At 37.8% G+C, this 20,270-nt stretch overlaps 1 protein-coding gene across 28 annotated transcripts in view; it reads left to right on the top strand.

Moving 5' to 3' along the window:
* The window catches only part of CUL2 (cullin 2), an 84,788-nt gene that overhangs the window by 31,653 nt on the left and 32,865 nt on the right, over positions 1–20,270 (top strand). For 10 of the 28 annotated variants that reach the window (XR_015279394.1, XR_015279390.1, XR_015279395.1 and 7 more), the window contains exons 17-21: positions 1,286–1,352; positions 2,420–2,622; positions 4,965–5,066; positions 5,777–5,893; positions 8,996–9,143. Coding sequence is in view for 13 of the 28 variants with exons in the window: in XM_086863663.1 (XP_086719789.1) it covers positions 1,286–1,352; positions 2,420–2,622; positions 4,965–5,066; positions 5,777–5,893; positions 8,996–9,127 (621 nt within the window). In the remaining 15 variants the exon portion in view is untranslated. Of the gene's footprint in view, positions 1–1,285; positions 1,353–2,419; positions 2,623–3,367; positions 5,067–5,776; positions 5,894–8,995; positions 9,593–10,188; positions 10,834–19,393; positions 19,597–20,270 lie in introns of those variants that run through there. The other 18 variants (XR_015279417.1, XR_015279418.1, XR_015279422.1 and 15 more) reach the window with 6 other exon arrangements.

Raw genomic sequence — 20,270 nt, 5'->3', positions numbered from 1 at the left:
TTTTGCTTCAGCCAAATATTTTCTTCTTATGTGATTATTTCCACTTTGTAGAGGTATTTTGCTGCTTTTGACTATATTGTATTCTAAGTGTTACTTGCTCAGTGTTTGTTGAAAAACAGAATATTTTTGTTGATCTTTGCTAAGGTATATTTAATGGTGAAGTACAGTTTGAGCAATACAAATTTTGTCTTATTGGACATAAGAGATTTTTATAGCAGTTTTTATACCTTAAATTGTTGTTTGATATAAGTTATAATGGCAAATGTCTTTTTCTGTGGTGAAGGATATTTTCTTGTATTACTACTGACTATTAGGACTACTTATATTCAGCTTTAATTTCCACTTAAGTGGCACCTGGTTTTAGCAATATAATAGCTTCTGACCCAGACTACAGGATCACCTGGTGACTGATGAGACTTTGCTGTCTTTGTGGGTTTAAAATAGGAGTATTGTCAGTTGTGCCTCAGTTGGAAAATTGGTACAGAATTGTGTATCAGAACCAGCTCATAGTCTGGGTTGTGTTGCTTATTTTCACTGTTTTGCCATTTTAAATGAGCAAACTTATTCATGTGTCATATAGCTAGATGCTTTAGATCAGTGCTTTAAATTAGAATTCCCTAAAGAAACAACATGACCTTGAGGGGGGAGTCTGAAAATTGTCTGACAGTGGTTTTTTTTACTGTCCAATTTGGTCATTTGACCCATGGAGAGAGTTCTCTTAGTATTCTGGGAAGAATTGAGATAGAAAAAAAAATATTGTAATTGCACTCCAAAGTATGTGAGTACCTCTGTAACTGGGCAACCTCTTCAGCAACCTCTTCATGCTGAAGCTTCCTGTAAATATATATCTGAGTGGTGTACAAATACTGGTTTTCATACTGTGCAAGCTTGTGGGTGGAAAAACACCTAATTCCTAAAGAGGTCAAAAGTCCCTGTTTTTATGTTTTCTTTCAGTGATAATCAGAGTTTCCAGACTAAATCGGAATAAACCAAATGTGTGTGTGTACACAGTGTTGCCATTGTGGGGTTTAGGGAGTTTGATCTCATTTTAGGAAAGGGTTCTTTGAATTTTCTGAAGTTCTTCTCATTATCAGAGGTAGACCTTAAGTTAGGATTCAGTCATCACTCATCTTTTAAGGTAAATGCTATCATGAATTGACCTGCAATGTTTGCATCCAGTGTGGTGGACATAAAACCAGTATTTCTTCAATGGGGTGGTAAGGTGATAATAAACTGTTTTGAGTACTTATATGTGTGATTAATTGATGTTCATTTTGTTTTGCAGTTTGAATTATTTTACAGTCAGCATTTTAGTGGAAGGAAGCTTACTTGGTTACATTATCTTTGTACAGGTAAAAATAAGTGCTTTGTTCAACTTATGATCTGACAGTTACTTGCTAAACGTTCTTTTCAAATGGCAAAGGACTGCGGAGTTGGAACATTATCTTTCATATAAAGTCAACAGACATATTTTGTATTATAAGTTAATTTAAAGATTTATTAAATCCTAGTAAAACTAGAGCTGTATGTTCTTAACTGCAAAAAAACACTGCAGAACTGCCGAGTTAATAATAATTGGCCTGGAATTGTTTCTGTAGTCTAGATATTCCTTACATAAATACTGAATAATTTTAAGAATGCATATTATCCTCTTTCACTCAGGTATGTGAGTATCTACATAAATACATACTTATTTTTACTGTATAGGAATATATGTTAAAAATACCTTAAAAGATGTATATTAAATTATAGTTTATTTTGGTCAGTGTAGTCATAAAGTTTAATAAGTGAGTGTCAATCATGTTTTATTCTAAGTGCTTTCAGTATCATGCTTTAACAATTGAATACTGCAATATATAACATGGAGGTGAAAATCACAATAATGTAATGTTATGAAAATCTAGTTCTGGTAGTAGAAGGTTGCTGTTAATTCACACTCACCTTTGCACAGAAAATCTAAATCTGCTTTCAGGTAGATTTCTTCAGTGCTTTTTGTTTTTCATGGGAATTTTAAAAATCTAAGAATATGAAAAATTTTTGATGGGCACGTATTTTACTTTGTTTTTAGATCTTTCCTTTAAACAGCTTTCCTGTTAATCACTGTTCTGAGTGTAAACTGTGTTAATTGAAGTTCATGTATTGCAATGTGTTAAGGCTACTTGGAATTTCTTTTTTAAAATTATTATATATTATATTGCACTATTTGTCTAGCATTCATAGTTAACCAGGGTGAGGGGGGTGTTATAGGCCACATTATATATGTGTAAATTCACAGCGTCAGTTGTCATTGTCCCATTTTAAAGTGTTAAATGCAGATTTGGGTTGAATGTCTGGAAATGTAGGAGGAGCTCTTGTAGTTAAGATTAAGACTTTTCAGCACCTTTCATCAGTTTATGAAATACTACTTTTATCGTTACAGGTGAAGTAAAAATGAATTATTTGTGCAAACCTTACGTAGCCATGGTCACAACATACCAAATGGCAGTGTTGCTTGCCTTCAACAACAGTGAGACTGTCAGTTACAAGGAGCTTCAGGACAGTACACAAATGAATGAGAAGGAACTGACAAAAACCATCAAATCTTTGCTTGATGTCAAAATGATCAACCATGACTCAGACAAGGTATGCCATAACAATATTCATGTTTTCAGTCTTGTCATTCTGATATTTGTTGAGGACTTTTTTAATATCCATTGTTTGCTTTTATTATTGACCCTTGTGAAAAACTGTTAATCTCTACTTACAAGGAAAGAGACAGGAGGAAGCAGAGTGCCTGTCATACAGGCTTTCTATGCCTATAGCAGCAGAAGGCTATGATGCAGGGACTTTATTGTTTCTGTTGCCTTGCTTTCAAAGTTGTACTGAATCACGGGAAGGAGCCTAGGCAGTAAACCAGAGTTTTATAGTGATCCTAAAAAAATATTTGTGGGATTAAGGGGCTGAAAGCACCAGCAACCATATTCTTCCTTGCTGACAGATTACAGGAGCAAGAAAGAGAGCAGGGAGGACTTCTGTGAGAGGATTTTTGCTGCAATTTGCCAGACCATGAATTTCTTGGAATTACAGTAATATCTGAGCTTTGTTTGTAATTAAGGCAATGGTTGATACTTCTTTTTCTGACTCTGTCTCATCCTTCTTTATAGCCTATGTGAGACCTTTTTTCCCATCCAGCAAAAGGCACAGACCTTACTCTGTTAAGTAAGAAACACTGTAGAAGTGCCTGTGCATCCCATACAGACATTAGCATGTGCTTCCAGCTCACCTAGAAAGCCCACTATGCAGACAGTATCAGACAGAAAAAGCTATTCAATTCACTTACAAGAAGAAATCCAAAGCTGCTCTGATAGCTGCTTTTGTTTTTAACCAGGAAAATTTTAGAAAATGGAAAGTGAGATCACAAGGAAGATCTGATGCTTGGCTGAAGCATAGGACATGCTTCCAATACCTAGAAATGTGCTCAGGTTGGAACAGTTGCTGGGAAGATGTCTGTTAAACCATGGGTCAAATAAAACACTGGGAGCTATTACAGGAAACAGTGAGACCTTTAATAATCTTAGAACATTGCCTCTTATTTAAAGGATTTACATTTATTTATGTCAGTTGTATAAGGTTCACCCAGTTTCTTAAAGCTTACGTCATAGAAGAAGGAATAATACAGCTTTCCAACCCTTTTACTTTTTAATGTTTACCACTGCATTTTCCAGTTCTTTACCTTCCAGATTATTGTATTCAAGTGTCTTTACTATTTCTGTTTTCTTTGTACTCTATCCAGCAATGTGATAGTAGATCTGTAGACAGTCTATCAGCTTACTTATTAAATAAAGAAGTGAGCTTTAGTGGCTTAAGCAGTGGAATTCAATACACAAACTTCCCTTTACCTGTATCTGAGCCAAACAGAAAAGTACAGTGTAGTAAATGTAGTTTGCTTTTTGCTTGTTTGTTCATTTTTTGAACAGGTGTGGGGGAAAGAGCATGAGAAGCTTTGGCCAAAATCTTCATTGGTTCATTAGAATTATGCTTTATGAGTTAATGCTCAATGCACAATTTATTTTGGTTTATATTCAAGCCATGCCAGCAGAATAATGCTAAAATTTAATGTTAGCCTATTTTTTGCAAGCTTATTATTTTTAAAGCTCTTAGTCTTTCCCCTTTCATGTTATATTTTCTATACTGTGCCTGGTATCCTGGTTTTTACATATATTGCAACACAAACTATTTGTAGCAAGATATAAAATTAGAATTAATATCAGTTTGAGTGCATATTTAGATAAATATTTTCTATGCTTACTAAAATGCTTGTGCTTTAGACAGTTTGGCAGGATTCCAAGGTCTCAGAATCCCAGTAACTCAGTAACTTTATTCTGCTGGAAATTGGTAATACCTGTTCAGACTCTTGCCTGGAAACCACAGAGATGTGTCCAATCATGCTGTGTTGAATATAAAGGTGTTTTTACTGCAGGAGGAAAAAAAAAAATCTGCAGATAGATGTGCATTGTAAAAGTTGCAGTTTGTCAGCTGTTTCTGCAATATCATAAAAAAAATGCTTACATGCCTTTCCTTAAATTCTGGAAGACAACTTCTGTAAAAATTTTGAAAGCAGCAGCTGCCCTTTGAGGTCCTGTCATAAATAAATGTAAATCCTACTTCCTTTGCAGGGAGACAATGACTTTAAGTGGAGAGTGTTTGCAACTAAGATAAGTTATCAAAGTATTAAAAGAGAAATTGCTTGTTAACAAAATTCTTGTATGGCAGAGTTTTTTGTAGTGTCTTCTGAAATAACTTGATTTCTAGATGAGTTAAACTGGCTTTAAAAATTCACCCGGTTCAAGTGGCGTTTTAGAATTTCCAATTACAAATCTGAAATTTTTTCTGTGTATGTAAGACCCTAACTGCAACCTTTAAAAGTAAATTGTTACTACTTTCTGGTTCTATTCCTGACTTTTAAAAAGTATTCTCTATTGCAGGAAGATATAGAGACAGAGTCTACCTTTTCATTAAATATGAACTTCAGCAGTAAACGAACAAAGTTTAAAATTACCACATCAATGCAGAAAGACACGCCACAGGCAAGTATTCTTTGGTGTTTGTAGCCTGAATAGCTTAGAAAGCTGATTTTTCTAAAATGGAATTTATTGTGTTCGTTTGGTGTAAGCAGATACCAGATTCCCTAACATTTACAAAAGAAATTTTATAGGTTTAAAACTTAAGCAACACAATTTTTTGTACTTAAAATACAGGCAAGAGAAGATGAAATAGGAACAAAAAAGTAGAAGAAAAAGATAAACAAAATGGTAGTACCAAATGGTATTGATGTTTAGTCTATCTCATGAGACTTTTTTGTTGCTGGTGTTTATAAAAGCAACTTACTGCAAGAAAAGCAGAACCAATCAACTGTTTTCTGTGGTTTTGTGTCCTTTGGCAATTAAAATCAACTCCTGTGTTGTTAATACATGTTCTCAGTGTATCTCCTAGGACACGGCATTTTGTACAAGATAGGTATGTGCTGCCAAACTCAGTACATTATGGTCAATTCTGCTTGCTTTTTTCCCTAGCAAAAATGTTGGTTTAGATGCCTCTCTCCCACTTTCCTACTGACTTCCATGGAACTTGATATCCTTGATTTATGGACATACTTTTCCTGGAATTGAACTACACCTGCATTTTTCAATTAATTCACTACTTTTAGTAAATTAAAAAGTATAGATTCAAGATACTTTTATGCAGTCTTTATTGGTCTTACTTTACTTTGGGCATTACTGTTCTTCCTGTGTCACAGGAGATGGAGCAGACCCGAAGTGCTGTAGATGAAGACAGGAAAATGTATCTTCAAGCTGCTATAGTCCGTATCATGAAAGCACGTAAAGTGCTGCGACATAATGCTCTTATTCAGGAGGTAAGAGAAAGTCAAGCTTGATTTCATTAAAATCTTCAGGATAGTAGGGTAGAACATTGGACTACAGAACTCAACCACGTGGAAACCAGTACTCCAGCAAAATTAGTGAGAATTTCCATGGGGTCTGTTTTGAACTGCAGTACTGGAGCGCTAGCTGGGATCCCTCAATCTTGTAAATTTGTCTTAGCACCAAAGCATTAAGGTTCTTGCTCTTTCCTGTCAGCTGGTTCTATGCCAAGAGATGTTGTACCCTATAAAAATCATTGCCAGAACTATGGGTTCAGCTGAAAACCTGAATAGGGATATTCTAGTATGGAATTTCCACAGAAGCACTTAACCAAGTTTGTGCTCTAATCGTTATTTTATTATAACTCATGGTTTAAATTTTAAAAGTTGTCTGAGTATGGAGACATGCACTTTTTAATCTCCCTTTTCCACAAAGTGGTACAGTTCTCTAGATTTTTTGGATTCCAGATTAATGACCTGTGAACTGTCACAGGCTGGCTTGGAAGGAAGTACTATTTCTTTAGCTTTTTTCCGGCTTTCCCATCTGCTGGTTGCCTGCCTAAATGTATTTCTCATTCCAGCCTAATATTTGCTTCTTCCAACCAGTTCCCAGTTTTACTTTTCTCAACCCTCCAAAGCCCTTTCTTCAGTTTAATTCATTCTTGCATCTCTTAGCCTTGCTGGATGGCCTCAGAGAAGACTGGTGGGAGGGGGAATAAAGATTCCTGCTTTATTCAACCATTTTGAGTAGAGGTGGAAAGACACTGAGTAATTTGTGGTGATGGAAGAAACAGTTTACCACATCCACTACTTAATTTTTATTTCTTAAAAAATAACCTAGCAGAAACAGGGAGTTTATAAGCCCAGAAGATGCAGTGTGAGACTTCTGAAAGGTTTTGGATATTGAAGAAGTGTTTATATACAAATAGTCTGAAAGCAAGCTTAATTTGAGAAATCTGATTTTGAATATCTAAAAGATGAGGCAGCATAGGTCCTGATTTTTTTCAAAATCTGTGTTTATTTGGTTTCCTGTTATTTAAATCATTCATGCAATTATGATGAAATCATGTAAGAATTTGCAATTAAAACCAGAAAATGACAGGCAAGCCTTTTCATCTTTAATTTTTTTTTTTTTCTGCTCACTGTCAAATTATTAGAAAAATTTCTTGAAATTTGCTTTCTTTGCTTGACACTTATAAGGGTCAAATAGATTACAAATTTTTATGTTTTGGAAAGAAATCCTTTCTGGTTGCTTCTTCCTTTGTGTAAGGGAAGGGCCACTTATATGCCCCTGCTGTGTTTTGCTCTTGCAGGGCTCCTGCGGAATAGTTTCTTCAGCTTTACAAGAAAGGTGGATATTTTCATGGTTACTCAGTTAAATACTAAGTAGAGAGCATAGTTGTGATATTGTTACTAATTCTGGTGCCATTGTTATTTTTATCAAGCCATTTATATTTTTATATATAATGTATCAATTAAAATGTGTTGTTTGACTTCTTGAGTAAGAACGAATCTTTCAGAAAGGAGTCTATTTACTGTGAATAGTTAATATTTTCTCACCTCGTTAATATTTTTTTTCTTAGCTATAAGGGTAGGATTATACTGTTAGAGAGATATTTGAGACTCCTAACCCTAATGTAGTTAGCTCTAACACTTAGACTACAGCACCACACATTTATTTTAAGGTGAGGTGTCCAAGAAAATACTCGAGGCCCTTGGTATACATGTATATGTCAGCATGTGGTTTTTGTGGAATTGTTAATTGTGTTGGATACACCCTGATAATCTCAGTTCTAGCTCAATGTTGCAGTCACCTGGACAAGGTAGCTTTTCCTATAAAATGAATAAGTCTGGAAGAGTAGTGGAGGGGAGACATCTGAGCAGTCAATCACAGAAAATTTTTATTCTGGTCATCAGGTATTTCTGTCTATCCTTCTTTCTTGTACTATCTTTGATTAAAAATAAACAAAAAAAACAAAACAAAACAAAAAACAAGAAGACCCATACCAATACAAAATTCTCTCTTCTGTTCTCTTTGTCTTATATTTATTCATTCATGTAAATACATGAAGTTCTGCGATGACAATCAGCTTCAGTGGAGGGCTGAGTTTGGTGAAATCCAAGCAGGTCTATCAGCTTGTTAGCACCCACTTTCTCCTCACTTGTACTGCTGTGGAATGTACCAGACCCCTGGCTGTTAGCCCAACAAAACTCACTCTTTTGAGCTTTTTGTTTGCTTTGCTGGGTGAGTTCCACCTGGTGAGTTTTGTTGGCTCACAGAGGGCCCCAGCAAACTCTAGAGCTGGGACAAAGCCAGCTGTGAGAGGTTGTAAAGAAAACTGGAAATTCAGCTAAAACAAAAATTATTTTCTTTACAGAAGAAATAAGAAACTACAGGCAAAATATATTATGACACTTGAGTAGTAAGATCTTTAGTTTGAAAAGTTTTCCTACTTACAAATTTGCACATTCTGTTATTACATACAATTTCTTTCCCTTCTCTATAAGAGAATGGGCAAAACTGAGAATTAGTAAGAGACATCTGAAATTTTGCCTGGAGTGGCAATTTCTTCCACAATGCAAATATAGATTTGTTTTTAAAATAAATAGCTTCTTACTGCATGTATTAAAAAGTTCCAGCATAGCCAGATGGAACTCACTAAATTGTAGGTCTGTCTTCAGTGACTGAAGAAAGAGAAGTTCATCCTGATTTTCTCCAACTGAGTAGGAAAAGAGGTTAGTGGTAGGGGAACTCCATTGTGATAGTCGTGAAGAAATGTGTTAATATTAGATTAATTGTTAATGTGGATATTTGTCTTCATTTGTACTGTGACAAATGAAGTAAGCAAGAAGGAATGAAGAGATCTGGGGAAGATGTGGCCAAAGTAACCAGTGAGCTGACCAGTCAGTTTCAGTGTCCTGACACTAATACATAGATACTTCCTTTGTTATATGTTAACTATTCCAGGGTTATTTAATCCTGTCTTGAAAAGCAAAATATACTGAATCTGCCTTAAAGCCTCTAGCAAATATTTAGATGACATTTATCACTGTGAAAAATAAGAATAACACAAAAACTGTGTCTTTCTTTTGCAGGTAATTAGCCAATCAAGAGCTAGGTTTAACCCAAGTATCAGCATGATTAAGAAGTGTATTGAAGTCCTGATAGACAAACAGTACATAGAACGAAGCCAGGCCTCTGCAGACGAATACAGTTATGTAGCATGATGTTGCTATCCTGCAGGTATGATTGTAAGGAGATCATTGCTGTCACTGTTTGGTGTGTTCCTGTGGGAAGAGGCAGGCCTGTGCCTCCATAATTGGTCACTTGGCAGCCCCTGTTTTTCTGCTGTTTACAACATCACCAGTGCCATGTCATGAGCGTCAATGAAAATGCCTATAGATATTTCAAGCTCATGTCATTATGACATTTCTTAAAACTTTACTAAAAGAATGAGTGAAGTATTGCTGAAATGTGGAGAATTGGTTGGATACCATGCTTTTTTTTTCCCCTCCCCTTTCACGTTTGCAGTTGATGTTTTTTAATGTATCTTAAGACAAAGTAAAAAAAAAATCACATGAAAAACCTAAATATTGTAATATGACAGATAACCTAATAATTGTATCTACATTAAAATGTAAAAAAAATGACGAACATGATACTGCTGCTTGTCAAATAAAAAAATAAAGTTATATAATGTGTCTCGAATGATTGTAGAGCTGGAATATAGCATTAATGTCTGTAAATATCATTCAGGCCTGAAGAGTAGAAATAATGTTATGTGTTTGGGTTTTGGATAACCTCAGAAGTAGGTCTGACATAACAACTAATTTATATAAAACTGAATACCAGGTATGTCATGTTTGATGTGATTATAAAAATATTTATGGTTAAGTGCACATCTTGTTTTCTTGAGATTAGGCTAATTTACATTCTTGATGCCTGAAGGCCTCCCCTGTGTCTGTTAATCCCACACTGCAGGAATACATTACAAGAGAAAATAAACTGACGTTTGAGGGGATTTAAGCGGTGTAATTCACAAACACTTAGGAATAGTTATCATGGACATCAAAGATAAAGTTCAGTGGCTTGTGAAACCACCTTAATGGGAAAGCATATAGCAGACTGGTAACTGAAAAATGTTTTTTCTCTAATGTATTGGATAGAAACACTACATGGATAAGTATCTATGTTTGTTTCCACATTACTCATACTGCTTGTTTCTTACTTTCCCTCCTGACTCCTATGGTTGTTTTTATCATGTTTTGTTTTCCTCTGCCCCAATTAGATTTCCAGCTGTTAGGGTGAGACAAGAAATCCACAGGCTATTTCATGTCCTGTGTTGTTCGTCAGGGTTGGCATGGTGACTGTTCACTCTCAAAAAAGCAAACTATAATTTTAAAAGGTACTAACTCTCCCACTGGAAGTGAATGGAGTTTAAGAGCATTGAGAATTTGAACACACTGAATGCCTGCTGCAGAAAAGAGTCTCCTCATAGCTATGCCTGCAATTATGATTGATAGGATAAATATTAAGTTTAAATGTTCTTTTTTTGCCAGATTCGTGTGCATATAAAAATACATATGTAGATACATACTATTTGCAGTATTTTTTTAGATTGTGTAGTATCACCTACTAAAAATGCACACATCAAGAACAAATTTTAAAGAAAAAACCTTTGGAGGGAGCTTCTTATTTTCTTTTCTTTTTCTAGTTTTTCACGGTATGTAAGGCTTCTCTCCAACTCGCAGATTTTTGCTGTCTCTTATTTTTTAAGTGGTATTACATTCATATACTTTCTAGAGGGTATAGGAAACTTTCTGTGGTTAACTAGGAAATGCATCAAGAAGTGGTGCTATGTTTTCCTGATGTGGATTTTTCTCAGGATGAATAAAGGGCAATAAACAATAAAAGGCAGTAAACATTCCTTCCATATTTATGGTGTTTTATCCCACTATGCTAAGATTTAGATTTTTTATGTGGATTTACGTATTCAAGAAGTGAGGTTTTTAATTGTAATATGGTGCTGTAGATCATTGTCTCAAGTGTTAGTTTAGAGTTGTCTCTATGTGGTGGGAGACAGCACAGGTACTTATACTGTCACCAGGTATAGTAAACAGGAGACACATCAGCATAGATTTTGACTGGAGTGACTTTTAATCTATTTCAGTGTGAAGCATTTCTGTGCTTTATAAAGAAAAAAATTATTGCATTACATCTTAGGACAAAAAATAGGGGCAATATTCTATTACATTATACAAAAAAAAAAAAAAAAAAAGAAAAAAGAAAAAAAAGGAAGAAATATTTCTTGAATGTTGAATTAGCAGATCCTTTCTCCAGAAAACAAACTAACTGACACCAAAGCTTCTGGAAACAAATGTGTTTTATCTTGTAACTCCTATTTGAGTCAACAGATTTTAAGCTTGTTCATAAAAGGGTTAATAAAAGCTTTAATTAAATATAGATTCCAGTAGCAAAATTTTAAGGCTGAGTTTGAAGAAGGCTTGACCAATTTATTTTCAGAATCATTTAATAGGCAACACAAAACTTCACTGCTCTATCCCAAACATGCAAGGTTTTAACATTACCTTATCTTTCAATTTTTGCATACCTTAACCATCATTTTGGGTTTTAGATAAGCATGCTGCTGAGTTGAGGCATGTTTAGTGAGTTAAAAACATTCATCTACTTCAGTGCAGTTGGCATCCCCAGATGATGTCTTTCATAATTACACACAAACTCAGTCTTTATGGTGCCTCTTAGGAAATGTTATAGCTGGAAAACATTTTTTATTCTACTTTATTCTACAGCTTTCCCCTCAGGAAAAAAGTAGTGCAAAATTCAGACCCCTGTAGCTGGGTTATGTCACTGAAATCACTGCTGGCACACAGGGATGCTGTTTATAGTCTGTAGCTTCAGCCTGGCAGCCAATACCTTTGGAAACTGTAGGTTCAAAATATAAGGTGCTAACAGTTATTAACAGGAGGGGCAAATTGTGAAAAAGAGAAGATAGCCAAAAATGCCATACAGTTTAAATTTTTTACTAGAAGAAACTGGTATAACTGTACTGCTTTTTTCTTTGTTTGTCATACACCTATTGACATGTATGACCTGCTAGTGTACAGGAAGCCGTACAGCTGAGTGGAAGCAAAATGGTTTCATACACCTCATACATCCCTCTTATCAAAATGCATTTTACCTCTGGTATGGAGTACTACTGATCATTCTTACACTAACTGAAAAGGTGTTTCTGTGATGTTCAAATTTGTCTTGAGACTGATTGTCTAATTCTAGGAGAGAAAACCGTGTACTTGCTTTTTAGTGTGTTCATATACATAAGGCAGACAGAGCTATGAAAGATACTTAATCACCATAACATAAACTGTTTGCAAAGCAGTGAGTATCATTACTTTCAATGAGTACATCACCTTTCCAAATAAGCAAAGTACAGAAATGGATCAGTAGAGAAATAAATTTTATAAACTGGTATCTTTCAGTTATGTTTAGACAGATATTTCTTATCCTTAAAAAAGTTAATTTTAAAAACAAGTACTATAGCCTAGTATTGATATTGAGCGTAAATTCTTTGTACACTAGGACAGATATTTTAGGACCGTCCATGATTTACAAATATGGTGAGTACTTAGAGTTAATTAATCTGAGATGTCACAATGTATGAAAACATACTCTCCAGAAACAATTGTTTTTCACTGATTATTTTCTCTTATTACAAATCTGAATTTGTCTTCACTTGTTTATGGTAAGATGCACTTCTGAGCTGGTATGAAAGCAGCATTTTTCAATTTTATCATGGAAAAGAAGAGGAAGGGTCAAAAAAGCATTTCAGTATAATAATTTTAAAACAGTGCAAGACTGATAAACACATGTGTGGTTCTAAAATGGGGGGGTGAATAAATATGATGGTAAAAGTAACCAAACATATCCATATACAGATGGATGCTTGGATGTGCATTTGTTATTGTTTCCATTCTGTGGAATTCACAGTTGCATCAATAAGGGAAGAACATAAAAGGCAGCAAAAGTAGAGAGGTAGATGAGAGGCTGGCTGTTTGGCATCTGGCAGTCCTGTTGGTGCTGCTCCCACCAGCTGTCCCAGGAGTACAGCATAAGACATGAAAGCTCCCTTAGGCTCCCCAGTAAGCCCAGCCTTGCATATGCATCTGGGAAGTGAAGCCTCAGAAGTAAATACAGAGCAAGCCAAAAGGTATTGTTGGTCACTTCTAAAACAGTTCTAGTAATTTAGGGAATTACTTTTAGGACCCCTGTGATTTAAAGCTGACTGGTGATTTAAGCAAGACTGAAATACTCACTTGTTTGGTTGTTTTGGCTGGAGTAACAAGCAGCTGGCATTAACACCATCATAAGTTCCTCCTCAGCTGGGGACAGTGCTGGATACATGCATTACTAGTCTGTTACAGTATCAGGTACAAAGTACACCTGAACCACTGGCAGACTTGGTGGATGTGAACCCTTGTCCAGACCTTCTGGACTAGCTGGAAGTCTCTGACATTTTACAGAGGAGGGCTATACTAGCTTTGTGTGTCCTTCCTTCCGCTCTTCCACTGAGATAAATAAAATAACACACTGCTGTTCTGTAAAATTTGCTCTCCAAATCTTTGATGCAGTTGTATACTGTATACTTCTGTTTGAACAGAAAATCATGTATTTTAGGACTACTGAAAGTATTGTAAGACAAAATATTTGCCACCTGTCTGTATAGCCAAGGCATCAGTTCTTTTCAGTCTGACTGAAAACCAGCCAAACATCTGATATTTTGGTGTTTACAGGAGCAATGGATACATAAGGAGATTGTTTGGCATCTTCTCACCTGAAAGAGAGGAAAGAGGCCTTGTTCTTAACATAGTCACTGAACGGCAAACTCTGTAATTATCACCTTTTGGTGGAAGCTGGTGGTTCTGATGTGTGTCAAACTGGCTTTTTCCAGCAGCTGAGAACAGTAGCACTGTTGCTGTCAACAGTTAGTAAAGAGGAGTGGTTTGAAGGCAGTCTTGAAACTTGGCAGATTACTGTTGCCTGTCTTTTAATATTGGTTATATAATCTATAACCTAGGAATATATAATAAAAAGTGCAGTACTTCTCTGATAGTATTTCACATTATATTGAAGTTTCAGTTGAGTTTCATAAGATGTACTTGGTCTGTTTTCTTAAAAACTCTACTCATGGGTCCATTTTCATTTCTTCTTTCCAATCACCAGCTTAATAGAATTTGTGATTATCAAAACCTGAGTTTGAGAGAATAAAAAAAAAAATCTGCAACTCATGATACCGTGTACTCATCTGTATATTTGAACCAGTTTGGGATGTTTTATGAGATTTGTTTTAAGAAATGCCAGGCATTTGGCTCCTTCAGAGCAGTGAGATACATGAGTGAGGTGCTGCCTGGAGCTGATCAAGAGGAAGCTATCAGTATCAGGGTATGAATGATCTGCTGATCCTTACACTTTAGAAGTTGATGTAGTACACAGAATCCAGCACATCACATGCTCTCTTCAGGGTTTGTTCTCTTTTGAAGAGATGCACAAGCAGCGATGCCAGTGGGCATTCAAGAAATGTGAGACTCAGCCTTTTTGAGTCTGTTCTCATTCTTTCCTTGACCAGAAGAGTGCCCCAGTCTTAATAAGGCAAGCAAGGCCTGTCACCTTGCTCGAATATGTACGAACTTAAACTGGCATGAAGGTAAATCAAAAAGAGTGAGCTCTTATCTACTTCCCATGGATTTTTGTGTGTTTTTCATTCCAATATTCTAGGCACTAGAAAACAATAATTTAAACAAGGGATCTGTCATTTAGTCATTAATATATTCCTGTGGGAGCTGGGGCTGGGAGAGTGGGTTCCCATCAGTGGGTTGGTAACTAAAGAGCCATCTGCTTCTCGGTGCGGAAGGAAAGTGGCAGTGGCCAGAATTCTGTATGCAATCTGCCTCCTCTGTGCTGGTTGATGTTCATAATAGACTTAAGTGAGAGCTAGTAATCTAGATAGCAGTAATTAATATTTGAACATTTAAGTTTAGGGGTCATTTCACCATCTGGCAACTTAAAAAGACTTGGAAATTGGGCTTTCAAAACTACGTTTATGGGTTCGCCCATATGTTCTGCCTGACTGCCATCTGAAGTCATGAAAAGGAGTCATCTTTTTCTTCAAAAGGAAAGCCTAATCTGTAGCCTTGTCTCAGGGATTCCAAGTGAAATTCTCCCTTCCCCCAAGTGTGTGTCTGCTGGCACATGATTTAGTGTACTGGTAATGGTGTATCTAAGCCTTACTGCAGCCACAAATTGAAGAGATGTACACCCACAAGTCATTCCCTGCTTAAAACCTGAGTCATGGCTGTGAATCAGAGATGTGCCCGTTGCAGCTGGTGAAGGAGGTTTGGGAATATGTAACATTCCACTTGGGAACAGCAGTAGTGTGATTTTGGGCTAGGGAAACCACCCATCTGCATGAAAATAGGCTCTAGCATTAAATCTCTGTCCATGGAGAAGACCCCACAAATTAATACCTGTCATCCATCCTGGAAGAGTTCAAGGCCAGACCTGATGGGGCTCTTATCAGCTTGGTGTAGTGGAAGGTGTCTCTGCCCATGGCAGTGAAATTTGAACTAGGTGATCTTAAAGGTTTTTTTTCAACCAAAAGCATTTTATTATTTTGTAACTAAGAAGCTGCACTAGCTGTTCCTCAACGCTCTTTCCTCAAGGCAGTAGCCTTGCCTGTTTTGGATGCTCTCTGTCTTGGGGCACTGGGCATTCAGTTTTTTAAAATATGTATTTTAAAGGATGTGTGCAGTTTGTTAGATAGATGGGAAGAAATGGAGCTTGTGCCACTGAGCACAACTGGTATTAACTCAGAGGGGAGAGATGGGTGGGGATGTGCTCTGGTCCTGAGCGACAGCCTGGCAGTTGGGGCAGCAGAGTGCGGAGCTTTGCATGTGGACTGGCAGACCCTCTTTATTCTTTCCCACACCCAGGCACAACCTTTGAAATGCAGACTTGACAGGCAGAGCTGGAATATCTGCTTCTTCCCTTCCTGGTACAGCTCCCGTGTGCGTTAGGACCGCGTGTCGGGACAAGCCTCGCTTTGCCAACAGAGCCCAAAGAGAGCGGTAGTGCCGTCACTCTTTCAGCAATCGGGGAAGGTGGAGGGCTGGCTGGGACATGACCTTGGGGATTTTCAGGTGGCAAAGGAGGCTGTGGTCTGCATGGACTTAATTTTAATATAGGGACAAAGATCAGAAACTGTGCATTAAAATACCAGGAAGCATGTGATAAATTTCTTAATAAGGTATTAGCTGAGGTGGCTCAGGAAACTCTAGGTTATGTGGGTCATTTACAATGACAAAGATAAAAATATGACAGGTAAAATTGCTGTTTTATGCTTGGATTTGCCTTTAACTTTTTCTTTTTGACTTTTTTTTTTTTTTTTAGTTGCTGGTTTATAAACCCTTTCATAAAATAAAATACAGGCTTTTGAAAATAAGATCTTCAAGAAGTTTGTTTTGAAAGGATTTTTTTAATGGAATATTTAATCCACATTTCCTGTTGATGTGCACTCTGGGCTTTGCATCCTTCAGCATTCCCTTCCGCCCTGGCTAAAATGGCCATTGTGCTGTTGCACATCTGCAGCAGTGGTTGGCTGGCTGAGCTCCAGACATGGGAAAGTTGTTTCTCTTTGCAGGGGCTGTTCTTGTTGCATTCACCTCCTCACTGTGACCATCTCCTTTCATGCCATACCTTCCAGGCTCTAGTGCCTACATAGTACATTTTGTATATAATATATGACACTTGTACATAGCACTTTAACTTTTTTTTTCTTTTTTAAAAATCTGTGCATATAAAGGTATGTCACAAGTTTCTACTCTTCTGTCTGCTTCTGTAGCAAGTGGTTTTGCCTAGCCTCCCTTAGAATGTGATTTTATTACTGTCATAATTGTGTGAGCACTAGGATACTTAAACCAGGTTTTCTTCAGGAGTTTGCTATGGTTGTGTCTGGTTTTTAATTATGAAACTAAAAATCCCATTAAACCCTGACCATACAGACTAAAGTTTTTATGCCACTCCTACAGAGCACTGAAAACCAGCATTTAGTGATCCATGTGTTAGAGTAGTATTTTGAATTAACTTTTGTAGTCCGTAGAAATCCTTTGGGGGATATATTGTTCATTTTTGAGCGTATAAAATGACTGAAAACTTCCACTTAGCTACATGCTAGTTTAAGGATGGACAACATAAATGCAAACTCCTTTTCAAGCTATCACCTGCTTGAGTAGCGGAGGAAGCAGCTGTGACAGAACATCTCTGTATTCAGACTCTGCTGGATGCTACAAAGACTCCGAAATTTTAGAGCAGTTACATTCAGTGACAACTGCTCTAAAATCAATATTTTTAGGTTATGTTGCAGCATAGAGGGAAAATATCCTTCCACTGTTCTGGTTTTGCACAATGAGATTGTTCTTTACTCACCAGGAACATTGGCTGATTGGGAGAATTTGGGGAAGGTGATAGAATGCTATCGAACCTGCTTGTAGCAGTTCTCATCTTCCCTGAAGCCACTACTGCAATATGATTCCCCTGCTAACTCAGAGCAGCAGAATTGATTGCAACTGTGGGAAATGCGGGTGCTTTCCTCAAAGTGTTACAGCAGAATCTGTGCTGGTTTAAAGACTTTCTAACCCTAGTGACAAGGGTGGGGGCCAGTGTGGCCATACATTCTGCTGAAAAGGTCGAATATCGGGAAGACAGATATGCAAAAATGGAATTGTAATGCTTGTCCCTGGTCAGATTGAGGCGTTCGAGGTGCCTGAGCGTGTCGGGGGAGCAGAGGCCCCGCTGCAGCCTCCTGCCAGCAGAGGTAGCTGCGGCAGCTGAGCTGGGCACAGGGAGCCTCGCTCGGTCCTGCGGGTCCCAGCAGCAGCTTCCTACAGCAGCAGCCAGCTGTGCTCTAGGACAGGAAGCGCTCTCCATTACAGACCCAGAATTTAGCAGTTGCTGCAGCAAGGAGAGCTTGGAGGGCTCAGGACAAGAACACAGTGAAACTTGTGCATACACAGTTAGAAGCTGGGAAGACAGAGTCCCACTGCTGCCATGCTCTTATGGTTTAGGTTAACAGGATTGGTATTCTTGTGATTATCCCTTGCAGGGCCAGGAACTGGACTTCAACGATCCTCGTGGGACCCTTCCAGCTCAGGATATTCTGTGATTTCAATGTTCCTAATGAGTATTAACCCACTGTGATTCATTTCCGCTGAGACAGCTGCAACCCTTTAGCAAATTTGGGAGGGAGGGGAAAAAGGGGAAGGTACTTTGCATCTCAATCAAGTGCCTTCTCCATGCAAGGACAGCACATCATGCAGGAAAATGTGCTTTGCTTTTCCACTGGAATCCTGGGTAGAGATAACCATTTGTTGTCGTAGGAAGAGGAGGCTGGGGGAGCACTGCAGCTTTTGAAAAGTGTTGATCATCCTCTTACCAAGACCGGAGAGAGAGAAGGGCTGAGAAACAAGATGGGTGTAAAGCTGTTCACAGACAAATCACTGTTAGAGGGGCCCTAGAAAGGTGGGGAAAGATACAGTTTTGGAGTTTAAGGATGTATGAAATGGAGGAATAGACAGATACAGAGATAACAGTGCCAGAATATGTTGTGTGTTTTGATGTGTGGTACATAATTTTGTCTCAGGCAGGAAAAATCTCTAACCTAAAATTCACCAGCTGGGCAGCTTTTAAGCACAAGTAGTAACCAAAGAGAAGCTTCATGTCTGATTCCCCATTATTTATTCCTGTCTTAATGTCCTTATTCCTTGTGTTCCTGTTAGCTGCTTCCTCAATCCCCAAACATCATTTCTTTGAGTTTTGTGTGGATTATCTGATGGTGCGAGTTTTTGAAGCTTTACTGAAAATAAAGGCCTCTTCATCTGAAGATGCATGTGAGTTAAATAGGGGATCTAAACTTGGCATAAGGAAGAAGCTGGAAATAGTGAAAGCAATGAGAGTTACAGGTGCAGATACCAAACTTTCTTACCCAAGATTTTGAAATGGCTTAGCAATGCTGTTATGTGAGTTCCAAGTGAACAGGAGAGAATGGAAGAAGCCCTGAAGCAGAGAAACAGGTTGGGAATGGAGCCAAAAATCTATACTTGTCTTACCATTTGAAACGGGCTGCAGCTAATTGGGAAGGGGGGGAGGTGTGACAGTAGAAAAAGGGTATAATAAATCCTGTTATTTAAAGGCTGCTCCTGCACCACTTAGTGCCTCCTTACTGTTTTGAGATTTCTGTCTGAAAGCTGTTTGCTGGGGTTTTTTTCCCAAAGTCTTAATGGGTTTGTGGTTTTTTTCCTATTTTTTGTGGCAGAAATAAATAATAAGAAAGGATTTTTAGATGCCTGGATATAGTAATCTGGTTGGAATATATAGGGCAACCCAATAGTAAGAAGATTTAGATATTTTAACCTTTTATATTACAGAATACTTGTCTTCACAGATGCCTCAGCGTGGTGGGCAGTGCTGTGGATCTGAAGAAATGTGAGGACTCATCTGGGAGCAGAAGCCAAAATTTGCCCCAGGTAGCCAGGACATGAGAGTGTGCTTCCAGTCTGGCCTGGTGGGATCCCGAATTCCCTTGTGTTTGGCAGCTTCAGTAGCAAGATTGGAGAGGCCTCGCTCTCAGGTGAACCTTTAGCAAGGTGCCCCTAAGAGGCTGCTTTGGATTACCTAAGGCTCAGTGTAGGGAACTGAGCCTGGGTCTTCTCCTTCCTGGGTGTGCATTCTCATCCCCAGGCTATTAAATAGAAGGGATAGGTGAGAAGGTTGCTGGCTTCCTTTGGCTCTATTTGAAAAGGAAGTATCTGCCATCAGTGCACTTCATGGGGCGCCTAATCTTGTTGTGTGTTCTGAAAACACCCTTCAGAGCCCCTTAGGGGACATGAGGTTCTGGAGCCTGCTCAGGCTGCAGTGCTGAGCTGTTTGGCCCTGCTGAGACTGAGGCAGTTCTGGGCATGCATAGAGGTGAGACATCACCTATCTGGAACGTCTGGAAATCAAAAAAAGTAAGGTGCCTCTGTGTGTGAAATTTCAGAATCACAATTTTTGTCACTATTGGGTTTAGCTTGATAATATAGTTCAATATTTTAATTTTGAGTAAACCTTGACCTAATAAAGTCAATCTCCATCTCTGTGAGAAGCAGAGATTATTTTTTTCTTTTATAACTTGAAGCAAAGGTTGAACAAATTTTAACGGGCAACCCCATTGTTGGATTAGTGCCCTCATTCAATCAGAGCGTGCAAAACACAAACCCTAGGCAGAGCTAAACTACAAAGCGGAGGAGATTTTCACAATGCTAA

This window comes from Cyanistes caeruleus, chromosome 1 (genome assembly GCF_971803275.1).
Source record: "Cyanistes caeruleus chromosome 1, bCyaCae1.hap1.1, whole genome shotgun sequence".
Lineage (NCBI taxonomy): Eukaryota > Metazoa > Chordata > Aves > Passeriformes > Paridae > Cyanistes > Cyanistes caeruleus.
This window is presented reverse-complemented; position numbering and strand designations above follow the sequence as displayed.